This window comes from Melanerpes formicivorus, unplaced genomic scaffold (genome assembly GCF_026170545.1).
Source record: "Melanerpes formicivorus ecotype bairdi unplaced genomic scaffold, bMelFor1.0.p_v2 SCAF_14, whole genome shotgun sequence".
Lineage (NCBI taxonomy): Eukaryota > Metazoa > Chordata > Aves > Piciformes > Picidae > Melanerpes > Melanerpes formicivorus.
This window is the reverse complement of record NW_027142366.1, coordinates 19,024,641-19,051,122: the sequence shown is the minus strand read 5'-3', so window position 1 is coordinate 19,051,122 and position 26,482 is coordinate 19,024,641. Positions and strand designations below refer to the sequence as shown.

General features: G+C 65.2%; 1 protein-coding gene across 1 annotated transcript in view; it reads left to right on the top strand.

Moving 5' to 3' along the window:
• The first annotated feature begins 1,978 nt into the window (after positions 1 to 1,978).
• Positions 1,979 to 26,482, top strand: part of UBN1 (ubinuclein 1) — a 46,533-nt gene continuing 22,029 nt past the window's right edge. Inside the window, 10 exon segments of the mRNA XM_068147281.1 lie at positions 1,979 to 2,055; positions 2,730 to 3,148; positions 6,383 to 6,469; positions 8,650 to 8,745; positions 8,998 to 9,132; positions 10,798 to 10,901; positions 11,918 to 12,350; positions 21,880 to 21,950; positions 24,313 to 24,442; positions 25,701 to 25,819. Of these exon segments, the coding sequence (XP_068003382.1) occupies positions 2,906 to 3,148; positions 6,383 to 6,469; positions 8,650 to 8,745; positions 8,998 to 9,132; positions 10,798 to 10,901; positions 11,918 to 12,350; positions 21,880 to 21,950; positions 24,313 to 24,442; positions 25,701 to 25,819 (1,418 nt within the window). The 5' untranslated portion in view covers positions 1,979 to 2,055; positions 2,730 to 2,905.

The window sequence follows — 26,482 nt, the reverse complement described above, 5'->3', positions numbered from 1 at the left end:
AGGCGTTTCCCAGAGGCAGAGCTGCGGTGCTGAGGCTCCCGGCGCGGTCCCGGTCCCGGTCCCGGCTCCGCCCTGGCTCCGCCCCCCCTCTGCCGCTGGCTCCTCCTTCCCCTTCCCCTTCCCCCTCCCACCTCCGCGCGAGACCGCGCACGCGCCCAGCGGGGATAGGCCGCCCGGGTCACGTGGTGCCGCCCGGCGGCCTTCGCGCTCGCCGCCCTGTGACGCTGCCGACTTGCGCGCGAACGCAGCGCCCCCTGCAGGCCGGCGGCGATGAGCGCAGAGCACCCCCCGCGCCCCTTCTGCTGGCTGCTCCACTCCCCCGCGGCTGCCGGGGCCCCCAGAGGCAGCCCCGAGGGGGCGCGGGCTGCCCCCCAGGCCGGCCCCACCGCCCACTCCAGGGCTCGCTGGTCGAACGGTATTTCAGGTGGGGCAGGGAGAGGATGTGCCCTGCACGGCCCGGGGCAGGGACAGGGCTGCCCAGGCCTCGCTGCACCAGGACAGCTGCAGGCAGAGCACAGCCCTGGCGCGGGGCCATGCCCCACGTTAAAGCAGCACAGTCAGGTCCTGGTGTCTGGTGTCAGTCACTCTACAGCCCCAGCCCCCTGTGCCTCCAAGCAGAGTTAGCAGGCTGGTAACCTCCTAGCAGTAAATAATTGTACAGGGTGGTACCAGGGCATGCTCAGCCTGAGGTGGGGGCCTCCTGAGAGGGACCCCAAAAGGGAGAATCCCCCCCAGGCTTTGGTCCAGCAGTGGTTCTGAGATCCTCCATCTTCCAACTCCTCGCTCAGCTCCCTCACCACCTCCACTCGATGCACGATGGACTTCCCTCACCCTGTCCAGGAGGATGCTGTTAAAACCAACAGCAAAAGTGCTGCTAAAACCCTCCCTTGGGTCAGCCTGAGGGGTGAGCTGGCCATTAGAAGGAATTAACTTGGTTAAGCAGGACTGTGACCAGGAACTGAGTTGTCTCCCAAGTGCTTTTCAGTGGCTCCCAGGGTAACCTTCTCCAGGATTTTAGCAGGCAAGGAGGTGAGAATGTCAAGCCTTTAATTACCAGGCTCTTCTTTCGTTATTCTGCTTGAAAATTGGGGTGGTTTCCAGCTGCTGGAGACCTCTCCACACTCCCAAGTCCCATGCTGACACTTCACAAACTCCTCCAGCGCCTTGGGATGGATCCTGTCGTGACTCCCAGCTCGATATGCCTCCAGCTCCAACAGATGAATCCAAGCAAGTTCAGGGGCAGCTGGGAGTTGATCCCTCCCAGAGTCATCCAGTGCAGGGCTCAGTGCCTCAAACTTCCATAGGCTTTCATAGCCTGCTTCGAGCTGACAGCAGCCGTTAAAGGTCAGGTAGCCCACCCCCAGCAGGGACATCTGCAACCGCCGCAGGCTGCTCAGGGCCCGAAACAACCTGACCCTGAACCTTTTCCCCCTTCTGGTGCCCCTCATTGTTAGCGACGCTCCTGCAGTTAATTCCCCGATACAAATCTGAGCTCTCTGATAAGCGCTCCCGGGCCCAGCCGGGGCAGGAGGAGCGCTGACTTCCCGCGGCCAGCGGCGTTCACCTCCTTAATGTCTCCCAGGCTCCAACGAACGCTGCTCTAGGAACGCCGTGGCCGCAGGCAGCCGCTCCTGACAGCCCCAACAAGCCACCGCCTGCTACCTCTCAACCTCCAGTGCCTGCCCGCGGCGCACCTCCCCAGGCTCTTCCCAAGAGCCCCCCAAGGCTGCGCGGGCCCGTGGCCGTCCCTTAGCGCCAGACCGTCCCCCCGGGTCCTCACACGCCGCCATCTTGACCCGCCACAGCCGCGCGGGGGCTGCCGGGATGTGCCGCCGGCGGCTGCGGGGATAGGTCGGCCTTCGTCACGTGGTCCGGGTCGGCCGTCAGGGCGCCGCTCCCCCGGGGCGTGACCGCGGCGGCGGCGCCGATTGGGCGCGGGGCGCGCGGCTCCGGCGCGCGAGGGCAGCGCCCCCTGCACGTGACGCGGGAGCGGGGCCCGGAGTCGGGCCGGGACTCAGCCGGCGGCGGCCGCGTCCCGCAGCGCCGGCGGCAGCGGTGAGTGCGGCCCCGGCGCCGGCCCCGGCCCCTGCCCCGGCCCCTGCCCGCCGCTCCGCCACCGGCCCTGCCCGGCCACCGCCGCTCCGCGCTCCCCTTGCGGCCCTGGCGCCGGCCCGGTTCCCCTCAGCCCCGCGGCCCGCTCCCCTCGGCGCGCCCGGCCTCTGTCTCTCCGCGGCCCCCGTCTCCCTCTCCGCCCCGCGGCTCCGCTTCCCCACAGCCCCGCGGCCGAAGCTCCCTCCAAAGCTCGGCCGGGCCCGTGGGTTCCCCTCGGCGCCCCGCGGGGGCCGGCAGCCGGGTCGCTTTGCCCGGGACAGGGGTGTCCGGGCCGCGGTGCAGCGGCGGAGCCTGCCGGGGGGAGCGGAGCCCTGCCCCGGGGCTGCTGGCCGCGTCCCGGCGAGTCCGGCGGGGCCGCTTGCTTTCTGCGGTAGCTGTACTGCCCGCGGCCGTGCAGCCTGCGGTACAAAGACAGAGCCCCGGGGGTGGAGAGCAGTGACAGCGCGGGGGGCTGCCGGCCTGGCTGGGGGGCTGCCGGCCTGGCGGGGGGGGCTGCCGGCCTGGCTGGGGGGCTGCCGGCCTGGCTGGGGGGCTGCCGGCCTGGCGGGGGCTGCCGGCCCCAGGCCTGGCTGTCTGACTTCCTTTCTCCTTTCTTTCTTTCTCTGCTGGTTGCACAGGCGCTGGCAGCGCAGCCCTTTGTCGTTTCCCGGCAGAGCCCCGGACTCCAACCCCTGCCGCGGGCCCCGGCTCTCCCGTAGCCCGCAGGGGAAGTCCGCGGCTGCGCACCCGGGGCCCAGCCGGTCCGATGCGATGGGAACTGTGCCATGAGGACTGGTAAGACTGGAGCGCAGCCATGGCGGAGCCCCACAGGGTTCCCTTCACCACCCTCCACGGCCCGCTCAGCAGCAGCTTCCTGAAGAGGTCTCGGAAGGAGGACGGAGAGCAGCCCCCGGAGGCGGAGCCGGCGGCCACGGCCGTGCGCATCACCCTCACCCTCTTCGAGCCCGACCACAAGCGCTGCCCAGAGTTCTTCTACCCAGACCTGCTGAAGAGCTCTCGAGGCAGAGGGAAGGGTGGTGGCTCTGCAGGGGACAAGGTGGGTGGTGGCTCTGCAGGGGACAAGCTGGGTGTCCCCCTGGGCAGCCTGTGTTGTAGCTCAGTGTCATGAATGCATCTGGGGGGCTGGAGCAGCTCTGCCACAAGGACAGGCTGAGGGGGCTGGGGGTGTTCAGCCTGGGGAAGAGAAGGCTCCAGGCAGACCTCAGAGCAGCCTGCCAGGACCTGAAGGAGGCTACAAGAAGGATGGAGAGAGACTGTTCCCAAAGGGCTGCAGGGACAGCACCAGGGGCAATGGTTTGAGATGAGAGCAGAGCAGATTGAGATTGGATGTGAGGAACAAGTTCTGCAGCAGGAGGCTGCTGGAACACTGCAGCAGGCTGCCCAGGGAGGTGGCTGAGGCTCCAGCCCTGGAGACATTGAAGGTGAGGCTGGAGAGGGCTCTGGGCAAGCTGAGCTGGTGGAGGATGTCCCTGCTGGGTGCAGGGGGTTGGGCTGGGTGAGCTTTGGAGCTCCCTTCCAGCCCAGACCATGCTGTGAGTCTGTTCCAAAGGCTTCTCCAGGGTTGCTGTTCCATTGCTGGTTTGGGAGCTGGTTGTGAGGGGCTGAGAGGTGGAAGGAGAGTGATGTGGCATCCCCTGGGCAAGAAGAGTGGCATCCAGGCAGGGGTTCTTCTTGTCAGGGCCATGCTGTCTCACTCAGAGCTTGCAGTGACAGGGCCAGAGGCAATGGTTTGGACCTGGAGCAGGGCTGGGTTAGGTTGGGCATCAGGGGGAAGCTCTGCACAGGGAGGCTGGGGAGACTCTGGCACAGGCTGCCCAGGGAGGTGCTGAAGACCCTCAAGGTCAGGCTTGATGTGGCTCTGAGCAACCTGCTCCAGTTGGAGATGTCCCTGCTGCCTGCAGGGGGCAGGGACAGGATGAGCTTTGAAGGTCCCTTCCACCCTGCTGCATTCTGTGGTTCTGTGATGTGCCCTGGGTGGAATTGCACATCAGCAGGGAGGGTTGGTGGCAGGGGTGGGCTGTGCAGCTTGTTTAGTTTGCAAGTGCTGGATCTGAAGTGGTGTTTGGTACCTGGCAGTGGTGAGGAGACCTTTCCCAGGGGCTCTCTGCCAAAGAGCATCAGAAGGAGAGATGCTCCTGCAGCATGTGGCCCTTGCTCTGCTGCAGCTCAACATTTCCCCCTCAGTGCTGTGTGGGCTGCTGCCAGAGCTGCTTGGCTGTACAGGGTACAGTGGCATCCCAGCTGCTGTCACATCTGAGCTCTGTGCCAGGGCTGGTTTGCTCTCAAGAGGAAGCTGGTTGGCCTCTGCTGATGTTTGACTGTCCCAGGGGTTGAGAGGTCAGCTGAGGCTTTGTGTTGTTGTTTGGAGTCAGGAGAAGCAGAGGCAGAAGTACCAAAGCAGCTGGGAGAGCCCCTGAAGCACAGAAGCTCTCAGAGTCATGGACTGCTTGGGTTGGAAGGGACCTTTGAAGCTCATCCAGTCCCACCCCTGCAGCCAGAGCAGGTTGCTCAGAGCCCTATCAAGCTTCAGCTTGAATGCCTCCAAGGGCAGGGCAGCTCCCACCTCTCAGGGCAGCCTGGGCCAGGCTCTCCTCACCCTCAGTGTCAAACATTTCTCCCTTCTCTCCACCCTCAATCTCCCTCTCTGAGTCCAGCCAAGCCCCTTTGGCCTGTCCCAGCAGGCCCTGCTCAAAACTCAGTCCCCAGCTCTCTGATCAGAGCTCACAGGGCCCTGCTTCTCCAGGGCCCTCTGGATGGATCCTGCCCCTCAGGCACATCAGCTGCATCACTCAGCTGGGGGTCATCTGCAGATGTGCTGAGGCTGCCTTGGCTGGCAGATGAGCTGCCAAGCTGCTCTCCATCACTTTCCTCCAGTCCTGGCTCACTGGAGAGGTCCCAGGTGACTGAAACTGGCCAAGGTGGTCCCCATGCACGAGAAGGGTCGGATGGAAGCTCCAGGCCTGGCAGCCTGACCTCAGTGCCAGGGAAAGTGATGGAGCAGATTATCCTGGGGGCAATCACTGCACACCTGAAGGATGGCCAAGGGCTCAGGCCCAGCCAGCATGGAGTTAGGAGGGGCAGGTCCTGCCTGACCAACCTGAGCTCCTTCCATGCCCAGGTGACTGCCTGGTGACTGTGGGGCAGGCTGTGGATGTGGTCTGCCTGGACTGCAGCAAGGCCTTTGCCACCATCCCCCACAGCAAACTCCTGGCCAAGCTGTCAGCCCCTGGCTGGGACAGCAGCTCTCTGAGCTGGGTGAGGAACTGGCTGGAGGCTGAGCCCAGAGAGTAGTGGTGAATGGTGCCACAGCCAGCTGGCAGCGACCTTGCCAGGCTGGACAGATGGGCAGAGGCCAACAGGATGGCATTCAACAAGTCCAAGTGCCAGGGGCTGCCCTCTGGCCACAGCAACCCCAGGCAGAGCTACAGGCTGGGGTCAGAGTGGCTGAGAGCAGCCAGGCAGAGAGGGACCTGGGGGTGCTGATTGACAGCTGCCTGAACATGAGCCAGCAGTGTGCCCAGGGGGCCAAGAAGGCCAAGGGCATCCTGGCCTGCATCAGGAAGAGTGTGGCCAGCAGGAGCAGGGAAGTCCTTGTGCCCTGTGCTCAGCACTGCTCAGGCCACCCCTTGAGTCCTGTGTCCAGCTCTGGGCTCCTCAGCTCAAGAAGGACATTGAGAGACTTGAAGGTGTCCAGAGAAGGGCAACAGAGCTGGGGAGGGGTCTGGAGCACAGCCCTGTGAGGAGAGGCTGAGGGAGCTGGGGTTGCTTAGCCTGGAGAAGAGGAGGCTCAGGGGAGACCTTCTTGCTCTCTGCAACTCCCTGCAGGGAGGTTGGAGCCAGGTGGGGGTTGGGCTCTGCTCCCAGGCAGCCAGCAGCAGAACAAGAGGACACAGTCTCAAGCTGTGCCAGGGGAGGTTCAGGCTGGAGGTGAGGAGGAAGTTCTACACAGAGAGAGTTGTTGGCCATTGGGCTGTGCTGCCCAGGGAGGTGGTGGAGTCCCCATCTCTGGAGGTGTTCCAGAGGGGATTGGATGTGGCACTTGGAGCCATGGGTTAGCCATGAGGTCTGTGGTGACAGCTTGGACTTGGTGATCCTCGAGGTCTCTTCTAACCTTAGTGAGACTCTGAGACTGTGAGACTGTGATCCTCTGCCTTGTGTCACTGGTGAAGATTTTGGTCACTCTGAGCTGCTGCCTGGCTGCTGCAGCCCTGCTGATTGGGAAGGTGACAGAACTGCCTTTGACTTGTGTTTGCCTCTCTTGTTTCCCCAGAAGAAAGACCCTGCTGATCCCTTCAATGATGAGGAGAAGGAGAGGCATAAAGTGGAAGCTCTTGCTAGGAAGTTTGAAGAAAAATATGTGAGTTTGTCTTGCAGTGCCTCTGGTTCTGCCCCAGCCCCTGGCAGAGGCACTGCTGATCAGCTCAGCCAGCACCAGCTGCTGCCCTTGGGCTTTGCTTTCTCGCTCTCAGTCCTTTATCCTCGCTGGAAGGTGCTGGTTTCTCTCTTCCTTTCCCACCTGGAGGCAGTGGGGCCATGCAAAGGGCTCAGCTGTGCCCTTGGGTCAGAGGAGTCTGCTGGAGGGCAGTGCTCCTCTCACTGGGCTGCCACAGAAGTTGCTGTCATTTGCAGCCCTTCATTTTCTGCAGCCAGAGTTGATGTGGAGGCCATGGACTCTGCCAGCAGCCTGAGCCCTGGGGACAGGCAGGGGCAGGGGCACTGCTCTGCCTCAGTCTCTTGATTTCCACAGGCAGCAAAGCAGCTCTGTGAGGTTTGGCCATGGGCACCTCTGGAGGCTGGGTTGGTGTCCTGCCTTATGATAAGGATTTGACCTCTGGGTCTCCTTCATGCTCTGGGTTTGTGTGTGGGGCATGGAGGGAAGAGTTTGTAGTGACCATGTAGCAGCTGTGCAGAGCAATCCTCCCCTGCACTGGCAGCAGGCTTGAAAGGCCAAGGGCTGGGTCCTGCCCTTGGGTCGCAATCACCCCAGGAAGGCTCCAGGCTGGGGGCAGAGTGGCTGCAAAGTGCCCAGCAGAGAAGGCCCTGGGGGTGCTGGGTGCCAGCAGCTGGAGAGGAGCCAGGGGGTGCCCAGGGGGGCAAGAAGGGCAGCAGCAGCCTGGGCTGGAGCAGCAGTGGGGTGGCAGCAGGAGCAGGGCAGGGATTGTGCCTCTGGGCTGGGCACTGGGCACTCAAGGGAGGGTGTCAGGACGATGGGAGCAGGGGATCTGATCAGAGCTGAGCAGCACTCAAGGCTGGGTGCCAGGAGGATGGGAGCAGGGGATCTGAGCAGTGCTGAGCAGCACTCAAGGCTGGGTGTCAGGAGGATGGGAGCAGGGGATCTGATCAGAGCTGAGCAGCACTCAAGGGAGGGTGTCAGGAGGATGGGAGCAGGGGATCTGATCAGAGCTGAGCAGCACTCAAGGGAGGTTGCCAGGAGGATGGGAGCAGGGGATCTGATCAGAGCTGAGCAGCACTCAAGGGAGGTTGCCAGGAGGATGGGAGCAGGGGATCTGATCAGAGCTGAGCAGCACTCAAGGGAGGTTGCCAGGAGGATGGGAGCAGGGGATCTGATCAGTGCTGAGCAGCACTCAAGGGAGGTTGCCAGGAGGATGGGAGCAGGGGATCTGATCAGTGCTGAGCAGCACTCAAGGGAGGTTGCCAGGAGGATGGGAGCAGGGGATCTGATCAGAGCTGAGCAGCACTCAAGGGAGGTTGCCAGGAGGATGGGAGCAGGGGATCTGATCAGAGCTGAGCAGCACTCAAGGGAGGTTGCCAGGAGGATGGGAGCAGGGAATCTGATCAGAGCTGAGCAGCACTCAAGGGAGGTTGCCAGGAGGATGGGAGCAGGGGATCTGAGCTGTGCTGAGCAGCACTCAAGGGAGGTTGCCAGGAGGATGGGAGCAGGGGATCTGAGCAGTGCTGAGCAGCACTCAAGGGAGGTTGCCAGGAGGATGGGAGCAGGGGATCTGAGCTGTGCTGAGCAGCACTCAAGGCTGGGTGTCAGGAGGATGGGAGCAGGGGATCTGAGCAGTGCTGAGCAGCACTCAAGGCTGGGTGTCAGGAGGATGGGAGCAGGGGATCTGATCAGTGCTGAGCAGCACTCAAGGGAGGGTGTCAGGAGAATGGGAGCAGAGGGTCAGTGGTGCCCAGGGGCAGTGCCAGGGCCAGGGGCAGTGAGAACAAACTGGAACAGAAGCTGCATCTGATCCTGAGGAGGAACTGCTTTCACTGGAGCCCTGGAGCAGACTGCCCAGAGGGGTGGTGGGGTCTCCTTCCCTGGAGACTTCCCACAGCCCCCTGGCTGTGTCCCTGGGTGAGCTCCTGGTGCTGCTCTGGCAGGGCTTGGAGCGGTTGCTCTCCAGAGGTCCCTTCCAGCCCCTGCCGCTCTGTGTCAGCACTGCTCAGGGTCCGCTGCTGCTGCTGGGAGCTGAAAGATCTCAGCCCCCTTTCTGTGCAGGGGCAGTGCCAGGGCCCTGTGCCAGGGCTGCCCCCCTGGTCAGAGGAGGAGCAGCTGAGGGAGGTCCCTGTTGTGTCGCTCAGGGCGGGAAGAGGCGCCGCAAGGACCGCATCCAGGACCTGATCGACATGGGCTACGGCTACGACGAGTCCGACTCCTTCATCGACAACTCCGAAGCTGTGAGTCCTGGCAGCAGCTCACAAACAGCTGCCTGGGGACAGCCTGAGCTGGGGGAGAGCCAGCAGCCTGCAGGGCTGGGGAATGAGGGCTCCTGGGGCGAGCTCAGGGCAGGAGCATGGTTAGCGGCAGTGTCCGTGGCCCTGCCTCGCTCCTGGGGGAGCACAACTCCCTCTCCACTCCCTGTGCAGCTGCCCCCCAGGGTGGAGCATCACAGCTCTCCCTCCCAGTGAGGTGTTCTCTGTTGTTTGCAGTATGATGAGCTGGTGCCAGCTTCTCTCACCACCAAGTATGGAGGCTTCTACATCAACTCAGGGACGCTGCAGTTCCGGCAGGCCTCCGAGTCGGAAGACGACTACGTGAAGGAGAAGAAGAAGAAGTGCCCCAAGGTCAGCGAGCCAGCTGGCCTCTCTTCCTCCCTCTCCTGCAGCTCAGTGGGGTTGAGGCATGAAAGATGGCTTGCCATGGGAGGCAGAGAGAGACCTGGGACTTGGTGTGGACAGAAATGTCCTCCTGTCCCAGGGCTGGGGAGTGGAGCATGGCTGCCACAGAAGAGGCTGTGGTGGCACTGCCTGCTTCCTGGAGCAGAGGGGCCAGAGCTGCTTGCCACCCTGAAAAGCCACTTAGCATCATGGGGGGGGGAAGGTTTGTTCCAGGATCCTTCTCTTCCTCACCTGAGTGGTGCTGGGGACCCTGCTGGGAGATCAGGTTCTGCCCTTTGGTGGCAATCTCTGCTGGAGCCAGCCTTGTTTGTGTGGTGCTGCAGGGAAGTGGCTCAAAGGGGAGGCAGCAGCAGCCCCTGGGCATCCCTGCAGACCTCATCCAGCATCACCTCTGGAGACACAGAGCCAGCCTGGCTGGCAGCTCAGCCTCTGCTCCATTGGGCTGCACCAGGCTGGGCTTCCATGGGAAAAGGCCTAGAAGTGAATTTACTTTGTCCTGAGATCCCTGGGAGCCTGCTGGGAATTAACCTCCCTTGGAGGGAAAGGCTGAGAGGCTTGGGGCTGGAGGAGAGCAGCCTGAGAGGGCATCTGAGCAGTGCTGAGCAGCACTCAAGGGAGGGTGTTAGGAGGATGGGAGCAGGGGATCTGATCAGTGCTGAGCAGCACTCAAGGGAGGATGCCAGGAGGATGGGAGCAGGGGATCTGATCAGTGCTGAGCAGCACTCAAGGGTTGGTGTCAGGAGGATGGGAGCAGGGAGTCTGAGCAGTACTGAGCAGCACTCAAGGGAGGGTGTCAGGAGGATGGGAGCAGGGGATCTGAGCAGTGCTGAGCAGCACTCAAGGCTGGGTGTTAGGAGGATGGGAGCAGGGGATCTGAGCAGTGCTGAGCAGCACTCAAGGCTGGGTGTTAGGAGGATGGGAGCAGGGGATCTGAGCAGTGCTGAGCAGCACTCAAGGGAGGGTGTCAGGAGGATGGGAGCAGGGGATCTGATCAGTGCTGAGCAGCACTCAAGGGTTGGTGTCAGGAGGATGGGAGCAGGGAGTCTGAGCAGTGCTGAGCAGCACTCAAGGCTGGGTACCAGGAGGATGGGAGCAGGGGATCTGATCAGTGCTGAGCAGCACTCAAGGCTGGGTGTTAGCAGGATGGGAGCAGGGGATCTGATCAGTGCTGAGCAGCACTCAAGGCTGGGTGCCAGGAGGATGGGAGCAGGGGATCTGATCAGTGCTGAGCAGCACTCGAGGGTGTCAGGAGGATGGGAGCAGGGGGTCTGAGCAGTGCTGAGCAGCACTCAAGGGAGGGTGTCAGGAGGATGGGAGCAGGGGATCTGATCAGTGCTGAGCAGCACTCAAGGCTGGGTGTCAGGAGGATGGGAGCAGGGGATCTGAGCAGTGCTGAGCAGCACTCAAGGCTGGGTGTCAGGAGGTGGCATCAGCTTTCTGGGTGGCACCAGCACTGCTGTGAATTGAAGCAGGCTCTGTGTGCCAGAGCCATGGGCACAGACAGCTGGCTGGGGGCTCCTGTGTGCAGTGGGTAGAGGGCCCAGAGGCAGTGCTGCAGGAGGTGCTGTGGTGGTGCTCTGGTGGTGATTTTGCTTTGTGACCTCTCTCCAGAAGAGGAAGTTGAAAGATGGAGGTGAAAAAGTCAAGAAGAAGAAGAAAGATGATTCCTATGACAAGGAAAAGAAATCCAAGAAGTCCAAGTTTCCAAAGGCTGGGTAAGGAGGGGGAGGGAATGCTGACTGCCTCCTCTTGGGCTCACAGCTGGCATTTGTCAGAGCTGCTGCCAGGGGAGGCTGGCTTGAGGGTGTGCTGCAGAAACCCCAGGGGACCAACCCCTCTGGCTTGTGAAGAGGGAGAACAAAGGCAGCTGGGGGTTAGGGAAGGAGCAGAGCTCCACAGCAAGGGGAGGAGGGGCAGGGCTGGCCCCACTGTTGGAGCTCTGTTTGTGCCCCCATGATGGAGGCAGTTATTGGAGAGCCTGAAGAGATGGGAAAGGAATTTGCTCTCCTGGCTCCAACAGGCAAAGAGCTTCCAGCTGCTGTCATGCAAGCTCTGCCTTGCCTCAGTTGGAATCATTGAACAGGGCTGGAAGGGAGCTCAAGGCTCAGCCAGTTCCAACCCCCTGCCATGGGCAGGGACACCTCACACTACAGCAGGTTGCTCAGAGCCACCTCCAGCCTGGCTGCAAACACCTCCAGGCAGGAGGCTTCCACCACCTCCCTGGGCAGCCTGGGCCAGGCTCTCACCACCCTCTATGGGCAACAACTTCTTCCTCACAGCCAATCTCAATCTCCCCACTTCTAGTTCTGCTCCATCCCCCCCAGTCCCATCCCTCCCTGACCCCCTCCAAAGTCCCTCCCCAGCTTTCCTGGAGCCCCCTGCACATCCTGGAAGGCCACAAGGAGGTCTCCTCCTAATCTGCTCTGCTTGGTGCATTGCCCAACCTTCCTTGCAGGAGAAGTGCAGGTGGCTGACCAAGAGCAGAACTTGCTGGAGGCACTTTTGAGCTCCAGCAGTGAGGGAGGTCAGCCTCTCCTCCAGCCTGAGCAAGGAGCACAAGCATAAGAGAGCTGAAGAGACCATGGAGGAGTCTTCCTGCCGTAACTGGCCAAGGAGCTAAGGCTTAGCAGGCTGCAAGCCGTGGCTGCAGTGAGCTGGGGTGAAGGCATCCTCGTCCCTTCCTCCTGGACTCACTTCCGTTGCCTTTCCTCCACCATCCCTCTGTTTGCAGCTTTACAGCATTAAATGCAAGCAAGGAGAAGAAGAAGAAGAAATACTCTGGGGCTCTTAGTGTCAAGGAGATGCTGAAGAAGTTTCAGAAGGAGAAGGATGCTCAGAAGAAAAAGGATGAGGAGCAGAAGGCGGCGACTCCCTCGCCAGCAGAGCCTCCAGCCCCCAGGGAGGCAGAGGCCGTGCCCGACCCTCTGCTCTCGCTCTTTGGCCACGCCAGTGACAGTGACCTGCTTCAGGCAGCCACAGCCATGGACTCCTTAACTGAGCTGGACCTGGAGAGGCTCCTCAGCGAGTCCCCCGAGGGCAGTCCGTTTGCGGAGGCGGAGGACGGCAGCGATCCGGCGGGGCCGGAGCAGGAGTTCCGGCAGCCTCCCTCCCTGCCCGAGGGGCTGCCGGCCCCCCTGGAGAAGCGCATCAAGGAGCTGGCCCAGGTATGGCCCCTGCAGCCCTGGCTGCAAGCTTGCCTTACGTCCTCCTGGTTGCCCTGAGCATCTGAAATGTTTTGCTTCGTGGTCACTGCAGCCAAGGCTGTCCCTGAGCCTCACCAGCCCTTGCCTGTTGGTGAGCACGAAGTCCAGCACAGCCTTTTCTCCTTGGTTCCTCCACCACATGGAGGAGGAAGTTGTCACCTCTGCATTCCAGGAGCATCCTGGCATGCTGGTGCCCAGCCGCGCCATCCCCCCTGGGACCCCGCTGCTGGGACTTGGCCGCATTGTGCCCGCTGGTGCCCGGCTGCTGGTGCCTGGCCACGCCGTCCCCCCTGGGACCCGGCTGCACCGTCCCCGCTAGTACCTGACCACGCTGTCCCTGCTGGTACCCAGCTGCTGGTGCCCGGCCGCGCTGTCCCCGCTGGTGCCCGGCTGCTGGTACCCAGCTGCGATGTCCCCGCTGGTACCCGGCCGCACTGTGCCTGCTGGTACCCGGCCGCGCTGTCCCCGCTGGTGCCCAGCTGCTGGTACCCAGCCGCACTGTGCCTGCTGGTACCTGGCTGCGATGTCCCCACTGGTGCCTGGCTGCTGGTGCCCCACTGCACCGTCCCTGCTGGTACCCAGCTGCTGGTGCCCGCCTATGCCATCTCTGCTGGCACCTGGCCGCGCTGTCCCTGGTGGTTCCCGGCTGCTGGTACCCAGCCGCACTGTGCCTGCTGGTACCTGGCTGCGATGTCCCCACTGGTGCCTGGCTGCTGGTGCCCCACTGCACCGTCCCTGCTGGTACCCAGCTGCTGGTGCCCGCCTGTGCCATCTCTGCTGGCGCCTGGCCGCGCTGTCCCTGGTGGTTCCCGGCTGCTGGTACCCGGCTGTGCTGTCCCCACCCGGCTGCACTGTCCCCGCTGGTGCCCGGCTGCTGGTACCCAGCTGCGCTGTCCCCACTGGTGCCTGGCTGCTGGTACCTGGCCGTGCTGTCCCTGCTGGTACCCAGCTGCGCTGTCCCCGCTGGTGCCCGGCTGCTGGTGCCTGGCCGTGCTGTCCCCTCTGGTACCCAGCTGCACTGTCTCCGCTGGTGCCCGGCTGCTGGTACCCGGCCGTGCTGTCCCCTCTGGTACCCAGCTGCACTGTCCCTGCTGGTGCCCGGCTGCTGCTACCCGGCCGCGCTGTCCCTGCTGCTACCTGGCCGCGCTGTCCCTGCTGGTGTCCGGCCGCACCGTCCCCGCTGGTACCCAGCTGCTGGTGCCTGGCCGTGCCGTCCCCACTGGTACCTGGCTGCACTGTCCCTGCTGGTGCCCTGCCGTGCCGTCCCTGCCGGTACCCAGCTGCTGGTACCTGGCCGTACTGTCCCCACCCGGCTGCACTGTCCCTGCTGGTGCCCGGCTGCTGGTACCCAGCTGCGCTGTCCCCGCTGGTACCCGGCCTCGCTGTCCCCGCTGGTGCCTGGCTGCACAGTCCCCGCTGGTACCCGGCCTCGCTGTCCCCGCTGGTGCCCAGCTGTGCTGTCCCCGCTGGTACCCGGCCTCGCTGTCCCCGCTGGTGCCCAGCTGTGCTGTCCCCGCTGGTACCCGGCCTCGCTGTCCCCGCTGGTACCCGGCCTCGCTGTCCCCGCTGGTGCCTGGCTGCACTGTCCCTGCTGGTACCTGGCTGCGTTGTCCCTCCAGCGGAGGTCAGGGTGGTTGAAATCCCCCACGAGGAGCAGGGCCCTGTGACCCTGGAGCCTCTTCTGTTTGCCCGGGGCGTGCCTCCTCTGCTTGGTTCTGCTGCTCAGGGGGCCTGTAGCAGAGCCCTACAGTCACATCACCTTCCCCTGGCTTCCCCTTCAGCTTCACCCCCATGCTCCCCACCAGCTCTTCATGCTTGCCCAGGTGGAGCTCCACTGATCCCAGCTGGTCACTGATGCAGAGAGCAACAGCTCCTCCCCTCCTGCCCTGCCTGTCCTTCCTAGAGAGCCTGTACCCATCCCTGCCTTCCAGTCGTGGGAACCATCCTCCCAGCTGTCAGTAGTGGCCTCTGTGTCAGAGCATTCCAGCAGCCCCTTCCTGGATCTGAAATGCTTTTGCTTCATGGTCACTGCAGCCAAGGCTGTCCCTGAGCCTCACCAGCCCTTCCCTGTTGGTGAGCACAAGGTCCAGCACAGCCTTTTCTCCTTGGTTCCTCCTCCACTTGGAGGAGGAAGTTGTCACCTCTGCATTCCAGGAGCATCCTGGCATGCTGCTGGTACCCAGCTGTGTGTCCCTCCAGCAGATTGCTGGTGTGGGCACAGCTCTGCAGGGCTTGTGGAGCCTCCCCCAGGGCAGGCAGGAGCAGGGGAGCCTCAGCCCAGGGCAGGCAGGAGCAGGGGAGCTCCACCCAGGACAGGCAGGAGCAGGGGAGCTCCACCCAGGGCAGGCAGGAGCAGGGGAGCCTCAGCCAGGGCAGGCAGGAGCAGGGGAGCCTCAGCCAGGGCAGGCAGGAGCAGGGGAGCCTCAGCCAGGGCAGGCTGGAGCAGGGGAGCCTCAGCCAGGGCAGGCAGGAGCAGGGGAGCCTCAGCCAGGGCAGGCAGGAGCAGGGGAGCCTCCCCCAGGGCAGGCTGGAGCAGGGGAGCCTCAGCCAGGGCAGGCAGGAGCAGGGGAGCCTCAGCCAGGGCAGGCAGGAGCAGGGGAGCCTCCCCCAGGGCAGGCAGGAGCAGGGGAGCCTCAGCCAGGGCAGGCAGGAGCAGGGGAGCCTCCCCCAGGGCAGGCAGGAGCAGGGGAGCTCCACCCAGGGCAGGCAGGAGCAGGGGAGCCTCCCCCAGGGCAGGCAGGAGCAGGGGAGCTCCACCCAGGGCAGGCAGGAGCAGGGGAGCCTCAGCCAGGGCAGGCAGGAGCAGGGGAGCCTCAGCCAGGGCAGGCAGGAGCAGGGGAGCCTCAGCCAGGGCAGGCAGGAGCAGGGGAGCCTCAGCCAGGGCAGGCAGGAGCAGGGGAGATTCACCCGGGGCAGGCAGGAGCAGGGGAGCCTCAGCCAGGGCAGGCAGGAGCAGGGGAGCCTCAGCCAGGGCAGGCAGGAGCAGGGGAGCCTCCCCCAGGGCAGGCAGGAGCAGGGGAGCCTCAGCCAGGGCAGGCAGGAGCAGGGGAGCCTCCCCCAGGGCAGGCAGGAGCAGGGGAGCCTCCCCCAGGGCAGGCAGGAGCAGGGGAGCCTCCCCCAGGGCAGGCAGGAGCAGGGGAGCCTCAGCCAGGGCAGGCAGGAGCAGGGGAGCCTCCCCCAGGGCAGGCAGGAGCAGGGGAGCCTCAGCCAGGGCAGGCAGGAGCAGGGGAGCCTCCCCCAGGGCAGGCAGGAGCAGGGGAGCCTCCCCCAGGGCAGGCAGGAGCAGGGGAGCCTCCCCCAGGGCAGGCAGGAGCAGGGGAGCCTCCCCGAGGGCAGGCAGGAGCAGGGGAGCTCCACCCAGGACAGGCAGGAGCAGGGGAGCCTCAGCCAGGGCAGGCAGGAGCAGGGGAGCCTCCCCCAGGGCAGGCAGGAGCAGGGGAGCTCCACCCAGGACAGGCAGGAGCAGGGGAGCCTCAGCCAGGGCAGGCAGGTGCAGGGGAGCCTCAGCCAGGGCAGGCAGGAGCAGGGGAGCTCCACCCAGGGCAGGCAGGAGCAGGGGAGCCTCAGCCAGGGCAGGCAGGAGCAGGGGAGCCTCAGCCAGGGCAGGCAGGAGCAGGGGAGATTCACCCGGGGCAGGCAGGAGCAGGGGAGCCTCAGCCAGGGCAGGCAGGAGCAGGGGAGCCTCAGCCAGGGCAGGCAGGAGCAGGGGAGCCTCCCCCAGGGCAGGCAGGAGCAGGGGAGCCTCAGCCAGGGCAGGCAGGAGCAGGGGAGCCTCCCCCAGGGCAGGCAGGAGCAGGGGAGATTCACCCGGGGCAGGCAGGAGCAGGGGAGCCTCCCCCAGGGCAGGCAGGAGCAGGGGAGCCTCAGCCAGGGCAGGCTGGAGCAGGGGAGCCTCCCCCAGGGCAGGCAGGAGCAGGGGAGCCTCAGCCAGGGCAGGCAGGAGCAGGGGAGCCTCAGCCAGGGCAGGCAGGAGCAGGGGAGATTCACCCGGGGCAGGCAGGAGCAGGGGAGCCTCAGCCAGGGCAGGCAGGAGCAGGGGAGCCTCCCCCAGGGCAGGCAGGAGCAGGGGAGCCTCCCCCAGGGCAGGCAGGAGCAGGGGAGCCTCAGCCAGGGCAGGCAGGAGCAGGGGAGCCTCCCCCAGGGCAGGCAGGAGCAGGGGAGCCTCAGCCAGGGCAGGCAGGAGCAGGGGAGCCTCCCCCAGGGCAGGCAGGAGCAGGGGAGCCTCAGCCAGGGCAGGCAGGAGCAGGGGAGCCTCCCCCAGGGCAGGCAGGAGCAGGGGAGCCTCCCCCAGGGCAGGCAGGAGCAGGGGAGCCTCAGCCCAGGGCAGGCAGGAGCAGGGGAGCCTCAGCCAGGGCAGGCAGGAGCAGGGGAGCCTCAGCCAGGGCAGGCAGGAGCAGGGGAGCTCCACCCAGGGCAGGCAGGAGCAGGGGAGCCTCAGCCAGGGCAGGCAGGAGCAGGGGAGCCTCCCCCAGGGCAGGCAGGAGCAGGGGAGCTCCACCCAGGGCAGGCAGGAGCAGGGGAGCCTCCCCCAGGGCAGGCAGGAGCAGGGGAGCCTCAGCCCAGGGCAGGCAGGAGCAGGGGAGCCTCAGCCAGGGCAGGCAGGAGCAGGGGAGCCTCCCCCAGGGCAGGCAGGAGCAGGGGAGCTCCACCCAGGACAGGCAGGAGCAGGGGAGCCTCAGCCAGGGCAGGCAGGAGCAGGGGAGCCTCAGCCAGGGCAGGCAGGAGCAGGGGAGCCTCAGCCAGGGCAGGCAGGAGCAGGGGAGCTCCACCCAGGGCAGGCAGGAGCAGGGGAGCCTCAGCCAGGGCAGGCAGGAGCAGGGGAGCTCCACCCAGGGCAGGCAGGAGCAGGGGAGCTTCAGCCAGGGCAGGCAGGAGCAGGGGAGCCTCCCCCAGGGCAGGCAGGAGCAGGGGAGCCTCAGCCCAGGGCAGGCAGGAGCAGGGGAGCCTCAGCCAGGGCAGGCTGGAGCAGGGGAGCCTCAGCCAGGGCAGGCAGGTGCAGGGGAGCCTCAGCCAGGGCAGGCAGGAGCAGGGGAGCCTCAGCCCAGGGCAGGCAGGAGCAGGGGAGCCTCCCCCAGGGCAGGCAGGTGCAGGGGAGCCTCAGCCAGGGCAGGCAGGAGCAGGGGAGCCTCAGCCAGGGCAGGCAGGAGCAGGGGAGCCTCAGCCAGGGCAGGCAGGAGCAGGGGAGCCTCCCCCAGGGCAGGCAGGAGCAGGGGAGCCTCAGCCCAGGGCAGGCAGGAGCAGGGGAGCCTCAGCCAGGGCAGGCTGGAGCAGGGGAGCCTCAGCCAGGGCAGGCAGGTGCAGGGGAGCCTCAGCCAGGGCAGGCAGGAGCAGGGGAGCCTCCCCCAGGGCAGGCAGGAGCAGGGGAGCCTCAGCCAGGGCAGGCAGGAGCAGGGGAGCCTCAGCCAGGGCAGGCAGGTGCAGGGGAGCCTCAGCCAGGGCAGGCAGGTGCAGGGGAGCCTCAGCCAGGGCAGGCAGGAGCAGGGGAGCCTCAGCCCAGGGCAGGCAGGAGCAGGGGAGCCTCAGCCAGGGCAGGCAGGTGCAGGGGAGCCTCAGCCAGGGCAGGCAGGTGCAGGGGAGCCTCAGCCCAGGGCAGGCAGGAGCAGGGGAGCCTCAGCCAGGGCAGGCAGGTGCAGGGGAGCCTCAGCCAGGGCAGGCAGGAGCAGGGGAGCCTCAGCCAGGGCAGGCAGGTGCAGGGGAGCCTCCCCCAGGGCAGGCAGGTGCAGGGGAGCCTCAGCCCAGGACAGGCAGGAGCAGGGGAGCCTCCCCTAGGGCAGGCAGGAGCAGGGGAGCCTCAGCCAGGGCAGGCAGGTGCAGGGGAGCCTCAGCCAGGGCAGGCTGGAGCAGGGGAGCCTCAGCCAGGGCAGGCAGGAGCAGGGGAGCCTCATGGTGCCATGTGGGATCCCTCTCTGGTGTCACCAAGTTCTGCCTCCCAGCTGGGGCAGAGCTGGGTGCCAGGGAGGCTCAGAGTCCTTCCATCTCCTGAGTGCCACAGGGTCACAGCTCTTGGGATGGCTTCCTGACCTCTCCTGGCTGAGTGCAGGTGTGAGGCAGGTGGTTTCCAAAGCCACTGCAGTGTGAATGGGGTTGAAGTGGGAACTGAGCAGCCTGAAGGCCAAAGGCCACCACAGTGCTCTGGATGTGTCACAGGGGCCAGGACAGAGCCTGTGAGGGGGCAGGGAGGCTTCTGTGTGGAGGAGAACTGGGTGCAGGCAGAAAGCATGACCCAAAGTGTGAGGAGGAGTGGAAAGCCCTGAGATTGATGGAAGGTGTTGGGATGGAAGGGACCTTGGAGCCCATCCAGCCCAACACTCACCCAGAGCTCACAGCCCAGCACTGCTGCTCAGCCACTGCCACCAAACCTCCTCCCCCAGATGGGGACTCCACCACCTCCCTGGGCAGCCTGGGACAGGGCCTGAGAACCCTTGCTGGGAAGAAATTGTTCCTCTTGTCCAACCTGAACCTGCCCTGGGGCAACCTGAGGCTGTGTACTCTTGTCCTGTCCCTTGTTCCTAGGGAGCAGAGCCCAAGCCCCAGCTGGCTGCAGCCTCCTCTCAGGGAGCTGCAGAGAGCAATGAGGTCTCCCTCAGCCTCCTCTTCTGAAGGCTGAACATCACTGGGTCCCTTGGCTGCTCTTCATAGGGTCATTTAGGTTGGAAAAGGCCTTTGAGAGCATCAAGACCAACCAAGGAAGGCAGAGGGAAGCAGTGAAGGAGGAGCAGCAGTGTCTTGGGGCACATCTTGGTTTAAACATTGAAGCTTGAGGAGGGCAGATGGAGACTGCAGAACCTCCCCTGTGGGGCAGGCTGGGAGAGCTGGGGCTGTGCAGCCTGGAGAGGAGAAGGCTCCAGGGAGACCTCAGAGCAGCCTCCCAGTACCTGAAGGGCTCCAGGAGAGCTGGGGAGGGACTTGGGCCAAGGGCTGGGAGTGCCAGGCCCAGGGCCAATGGCTTTGAGCTGGGAGAGAGGAGACTGAGAGTGGAGAGGAGGAAGAAATTGTTTGCAGTGAGGCTGGGGAGACTCTGGCACAGGCTGCCCAGGGAGGCTGTGGCTGCCTCCTGCCTGGAGGTGTTCAGGACCAGGCTGGATGAGGCCCTGAGCAGCCTGTGCTGGTGGGAGGGGTCCCTGCCCATGGCAGGGGGGTTGGAGCTGGATGATCTTGGAGCTCCCTTCCAGCCCAACCCCTGCTGGGGTTCTATGAACCTAGGACCTGAAGCCATCAGCCCTTGGAGCTCTGCTGCTGGTTTGTGTTCTGCCTCCTGGGCACAACAGTTCACTTCTCACTGGAGCAGCTCTTGCTTCCTGACTCCTGGTGCTGAAGGAGAGCTTCTGCTAGAGATGTCTGAGTGCTGCTGAGCAGTGTGAGGTGTGGGGGGAGCAGCAGATGGAGGAGGAGCTGCAGCTGATGAAGGGAAGGGGCTCTCCATGGTTGTCTCCCTGCTGTTCCCAGCAGGCCCTGGGCAGCTGTGAGCTAAAGCAGAGGGTTCTGGAGGCTGCCATGGTGCCAGCTCCAGGCTTATGTTGCTACAAGGTTGGGCAGGAGCAGCCTGCCCACAGATCCTCCTGCTGCTCTGGCTCCTGCTGCTGGGCTGTGGGTGGGAAGGGCAGAGGTGGAGCAGGAGGAGCAGCAGGTGTAACCAGCTGGGGCATGAGCTCTGTGGCAGGGAGGACTGAAGGCTTCCAGAGACCAGGTCTGGGTGTGAGGAGTAAGTTCTGCAGCAGGAGGCTGCTGGACACTGCAGCAGGCTGCCCAGGGAGGTGGCTGAGGCTCCAGCCCTGGAGAGATTCCAGGTGAGGCTGGAGAGGGCTCTGGGCACCCTGAGCTGGTGGAGGATGTCCCTGCTGGGTGCAGGGCTTGGGCTGGGTGAGCTGTGCAGCTCCCTTCCAGCCCAGAGCACTCTGTGGGTCTGTGATCCCAGAGCTGGGAGCATCTCCTGGGTTAGATGGAGGCTCTCTGAACTAATTTGACTTTATCCTCCCCTCCCTCAAAGGACTTTGCTGTTCAGGATTCTCTGCAGTGTCTTCCTTTCACCCTCCCATGTCAGCAGCTCTGCTGGCAGGGGTGGAGGCAGCTTCTGCCCTGAGAGGGGATGGCAGGGTGACAGAATCACAAACAGCCCCAGCAGGGCTGGAAGGGAGCTCTGGAATTCCCCCAGCCCAGCCCTGCTCCAGCAGGGCACCCCCAGCACCCTGCCCAGCAGCACAGTGCCCAGGGGGGTTGGAAGCTCTCCACACCAGCAGACTCCACAACCTCTCTGGGCAGCCTGCTCCAGGCCTCCAGCAGCCTCACCCCAAACAACTTTCTCCTCCTGCTCAGCTCCAACCTCCTGCCTGACACTTTCTGCCCCTTGCTGTCCCTTCTGCTGGCCCTGGGCAGCACTCAGCAGAGCCTGGCCCCAGCCTCTTGCCCCCCACAGCTCCTTTAGCTCTTGCTGAGCATTGCTCAGCTGCCCTCTGGGGCTGCTCTTCTGCAGGCTCTCAGCCCCAGGGCTCTCAGCCTTTGCTGCTGCCAGAGCTGCTCCAGGCCCCTCAGCAGCTCTGCAGCCTGCCCTGGGCTCTCTCCAGCAGTTTTCTGTCCCTCTGGAACTGGGGAGCCCAGGGCTGGCCCCAGGAGGACTCCAGCTGTGGCCTGAGCAGGGCAGAGCAGCCTTAATGGCCTTCTCCTGCTCCCCTTCCCCACACAGGGAACCTCTCTCCTGCTGTGGTGCCTGCTGGTGAATCCCAGCCTTGGTTCCCTCCCCAGCCAGCAGACACTGACAGCCCTTGGCAGTTGTCTTCTCCTGGAGCTCTCTTCCTGCTGGACACTTCTCCTGGGGGGAGGCCTTGGGCAGCACTCTGTGTGCTGCAGTCATGCCTCAGGAAGCTTCCTGGTTGTTTTTTTTGCCCCTCCTGGTTTCCATGGTGCTGGCTGGGACTGACCCAGCCCCTGGGGCTGCTGCTCTTGGCTTGGTGTCCACACTGGTCTTGGCAGCCTGCTGAGAAGCCTGCCTGCCCCTCACTGCAGGGCTGGGGCTGAGCTGGGCTGCTCCAGGCTCTCTTCTGGCTCAGCTCCACTGTGAGGTTGAACCTGTGCCCCACACCTGGCCCTCTCCCCAGCTCAAAGCACCCCATGGCCCCCCCAGGAGCTCCTTGGCCCCCTTAGGTGTGGAGTACTCAGTGCAGGAAGTCCAAGGGACTCAGCAGGAGAGTCCACAGGGGAAGGTCAATGGGCAGGACAGGGTCTCACCAGCTCAGGGGGGAGGCTGGGCTGGAGCTGAGGAGGTGTAAGAGGAGAGGACACAATCCCCCAGGTGGCTGCTGTGAGCCCAGCTGCAGCAGGAAGAGGCCTGGGGCTGGGTGGAGGAAGGCTGGAGATGGTGGGAGGAGGCTGGGGCTGGGTGGAGGGAGTCTGGGTGGAGGGAGGCTGGCCCTTGGTTTGTGATGTCTGTGGAGTGCTTTACCCCTGGTGCCTGTGTGGTGCTGCTGGTGAGTTGTGTTCTCTGCTCCCTTTCCAGGCTGCCAGAGCTGCAGAGGGGGAAGGCAAGCAGAGATTCTTCACTCAGGACATCAACAACATCATCCTGGAGTAAGTGCCCCCAGCAGGGGAGGAGCTGCTGAGGCTGAGCAGCTTTGGGCAGCTGAGGAGGAGCTGGGAGGAGGAGCTGGGAGGCTGTCCCTGTGCAGCTTCTCCCCACAGAGCATGGCCAGGGCAGCAGGAAGGCCTCCTGCAGATGCCTGCAGTGGAGCTCTGATGGTTCACTGGAGTAGGAGGAGCATGGAGGGGACACATCCAGGCCTCCTCTTCTCAAGCTTCATCTCCATGCACTCAGGGTTGGGCTCCTGAGCAGGGACTGCAGCTTGATACAGGAGAGGAGGTCTCTCCCTGGCAGGTGTCAGCCATGGTCATGCAGGGGACAAATGGTGTCCTGAGATGGGGATGGGGGACAGGAGGTGACCCTCAGATGGGGATGGGGGACAGGAGGTGACCCTCAGGGGCCTGCACTGGGACCAGAGCTGTGCAGCATCTCCCTCAGTGCCACAGAGCCTGAGGCACCCTGGAGTCTGCAGGGCACAGCAGGCTGAGTGCTGTTGGTGAGGCTGAGGGAGGGGAAGGCAGCCAGAGGGACCTGGGCAGGCTGCAGGGGTGGCTGAGGAGAGCCTCAGGAGGTGCAACAAGGCCAACTGCAAGGTCCTGCAGTCCTTGACATCAACCCAGGCTAGGGGGGGATGAGACTGAGAGCAGCCCTGCAGGGAAGGCCCTGGGGGTGCTGGGGGGGAGGAGCTGGGCAGGAGCCAGCAATGGGCACTGGCAGCACAGCCTGGGGCTGCCCTTGGCCTCCTGTGCTGCCAGTGCCCATTGCCAGAGCTGTGAGAGGATCCTGCCCTCTGCTCTGGGGAGACCTCCCCTGCAGGGCTGGGGCCAGGTATGGGACCCCCAGCACAAGAGGGACCTGGAGCTGCTGGAGAGGGGCCAGAGGAGGCCACAGAGATGATCAGAGGCTGCAGAACCTCCCCTGTGGGGCCAGGCTGGGAGAGCTGGGGCTGTGCAGCCTGGAGAGGAGAAGGCTGCAGGCAGACCTCAGAGCTGCAGTTCAGTATCTGCAGGGCAGCTGCAGGCAGCTGGGGAGGGACTGCTCAGAAGGGGCTGTGGGGATAGGCCCAGAGGCAATGGTTTGGAACTGGAGCAGGGCAGAGTTAGGTTGGACACCAGGAGGGAGCTCTGCAGAGGGAGGCTGGGGAGACTCTGGCACAGGCTGCCCAGGGAGGTGGTGCAGGCTCCATCCCTGGAGCCATTGAAGCTCAGCCTGGCTGTGTCCCTGGGCAGCCTGCTCTGGCTGGGGATAAAGGGTTTGAGTCTGCTGAATGTAAGGAATCATGAAGGGATGGACAGGTTTGGGTTGCAGGAGGCCTTTAGAGCTCACCCAGGGCAAGCCCTGCAGCCAGCAGGGACAGCTGCAGCCACAGCAGGCTGCTCCCAGCCCCAACCAACCTGCCCTGCACTGCTGCCAGCCATGGGGCAGCTCCACCTCTCTGGGCAGCCTGGCACAGGCTCTCCCCACCCTCAGCACCAAACATTTCTCCTTCTCTCCACTCTCAGCCTCCCTCTTGCCCTTCAAACCATCCCCCCTTGGCCTGGCCCAACAGGCCCTGCTCAGCAGTCTGTCCCCAGGTCTCTTCTGGCCTCTTGAAGCTCTGCAAGGCCCCCAGGAGGTCTCCCTGGAGCCTTCTCCTCTGCAGGCTGCACAACCCCAACCCTCCCAGCCTGGCCTCCGTGGCTGTGTCCTGCAGCTGCCCAGGCTGCAGCTGGGTGGCCTTGCAGCTGGGCAGGGGAGGGCTGCAGGCCCTGTTGGCAGGGGAGGGCTGCAGGTCCCTGCTGGCAGGGGAGGGCTGCAGGTCCCTGCTGTCAGGGGAGGGCTGCAGGTCCCTGCTGGGCAGGGGAGGGCTGCAGGTGCCTGCTGGGCAGGGGGGGGGCTGCAGGTTCCTGCTGGCAGGGGAGGGCTGCAGGTGCCTGCTGGTCAGGGGAGGGCTGCAGGCCCTGCTGTCAGGGGAGGGCTGCAGGTGCCTGCTGGCAGGGGAGGGCTGCAGATGCCTGCTGGGCAGGGGAGGGCTGCAGGCCCTGCTGTCAGGGGAGGGCTGCAGGTGCCTGCTGGCAGGGGAGGGCTGCAGGTCCCTGCTGTCAGGGGAGGGCTGCAGGTGCCTGCTGGCAGGGGAGGGCTGCAGATGCCTGCTGGGCAGGGGAGGGCTGCAGGTGCCTGCTGGGCAGGGGAGGGCTGCAGCTGCCTGCTGTCAGGGGGAGGGCTGCAGGCCCTGCTGGGCAGGGGGGGCTGCAGGTCCCTGCTGTCAGGGGAGGGCTGCAGGTCCCTGCTGTCAGGGGAGGGCTGCAGGTCCCTGCTGTCAGGGGGGGCTGCAGGCCCTGCTGAGTGCTGTGTCTGTCTGCCCTGCCCCAGGCTGGAGCTGCAGACACGGGAGCTGAGCAGCCAGCTGCGCTCGGGGGTCTATGCTCACCTGGCTGCCTGCTTCCCCTGCACCAAGGACTCCCTGCTCAAGCGGGCCAGGAGGCTCCACCTCTGGGAGCAGGTCAGTGCCAGCCGGGGCCGGGCCCAGGGCCCTCCCTGCCCCCAGGGCACAGCTCTCTGCCCATGGCGGGGGGGGGGTCGGGGGTCTCAGGGGGGGCAGGGCTGGGGGATGCCAGCTGGGGGTTTCAGCTGGGGGTCTCAGGGGGGTCTCAGCTGGGGTGCAGGGCTGGGGGTCTCAGGAGGGACAGGGCTGGGGGTCTTGGGGGGCAGGGCTGGAGGGGGCAGGGCCGGGGGTCTCGGGGGGGGGCAGCGTTGGGGGTCTTGGAGGGGGGCAAGATTGGGGGTCTCAGGGGGGGGCAGGGCCGAGGGTCTTGGGGGGGCAGCGTTGGGGGTCTCGGGGGGGTTCAGGGCTGGGGGTCTCAGCTGGCGGTCTCGGGGGGGTCTCAGCTGGGGGGCAGGGCTGGGGGATGCCAGCTGGGGGTCGCAGGGGGGGTGCCAGCTGGGGTCAGGGCTGGGGGATGCCAGCTGGGGGTCTCAGGGGGGTCTCAGCTGGGGGGTCAGGGCTGGGGGTCTCAGCTGGGGGTCTTGGGGGGGTCTCAGCTGGGGGGTCAGGGCTGGGGGATGCCAGCTGGGGGTCGCAGGGGGGTGCCAGCTGGGGTCAGGGCTGGGGGTCTCAGCTGGGGGGTCAGGGCTGGGGGTCTCAGCTGGGGGTCTTGGGGGGGTCTCAGCTGGGGGGTCAGGGCTGGGGGATGCCAGCTGGGGGTCGCAGGGGGGTGCCAGCTGGGGTCAGGGCTGGGGGTCTCAGGGGGGTCTCAGCTGGGGGTCAGGGCTGGGGGTCTCAGCTGGGGGTCTCAGGGGGGGTGTCAGCTGGGGGGTCAGGGTTGGGGGGGTGCCAGCTGGGGGTCAGGGCTGGGGGTCAGGGCTGGGGGTGCCAGCTGGGGGTGCCAGCTGGGGGGCAGGGCTGGGGGTGCCAGCTGGGTGCCAGCTGGGGGTCTCAGGGGGGTCTCAGCTGGGGGGCAGGGCTGGGGGGTGCCAGCTGGGGGTCTCAGGGGGGTCTCAGCTGGGGGTCAGGGCTGGGGGTGCCAGCTTGGGTCAGGGCTGGGGGTCTCAGCTGGGGGTCAGGGCTGGGGGTCTCAGGGGGGTCTCAGCTGGGGGTCAGGGCTGGAGGTGCCAGCTGGGGGTCAGGGCTGGGGGTGCCAGCTGGGGGTCAGGGCTGGGTGTGCCAGCTGGGGGGCAGGGCTGGAGGTGCCAGCTGGGTGCCAGCTGGGTGTGCCAGCTGGGGGGCAGCTGGGCGGCAGCCTGCGGTGTGCTTGCTGCAGGGCGGTCGCCTGAAGGAGCCTCTGCAGAAGCTGAGGGAAGCCATTGGCAGAGCCATGCCCGAGCAGCTGGCCAGGTACCAGGAGGAGTGCCAGCTCCATTCTCAGGCCAAGTTTGCCAAGTAAGCTTCTGGTTTGCCCTGGTGGCTGCTCCCAGGCAGTCTGCCTCCTCCTTCTGAGTCCAGCCCTGCTGGTGGGCACTGGGGGGGTTGGCTCTGTTCAGCTCAGCTGAGAAAAGCCTTCAAGGAGACCTCAGAGCAGCCCTGCAGTGTTTGAAGGTGGCTCCAGGAGAGCTGGGGAGGGACTTGGGCCAAGGGCTGGGAGTGCCAGGCCCAGGGCCAATGGCTTTGAGCTGGGAGAGAGGAGACTGAGAGTGGAGAGGAGGAAGAAATCCTTTGCAGTGAGGCTGGGGAGACTCTGGCCCAGGCTGCCCAGGGAGGCTGTGGCTGCCTCCTGCCTGGAGGTGTTGAGGACCAGGCTGGATGAGGCACTGAGCAGCCTGTGCTGGTGGGAGGGGTCCCTGCCCATGGCAGGGGCTTGGAGCTGGATGGTCCTGAGGGTCCTTTCCAAGCCACTCCATGATTGCTTGGCCTGATTGAGCTGCCTGAGCTGCCTCTGGTGATGCCAGCTGCAGCAGCACTGATGGCAGCAGGGCTTGGCTGAGGCCTTCCTCTTCTGGGTGGGCCTGGCTTGGGGAAGGTGGCAGGCTGAGAGCAAGGGGGCTGGGTTGAACCCCTGGGTCCTTTAACACAAAACTGGGAGAATTCTTACCCTGGAACCCTTGG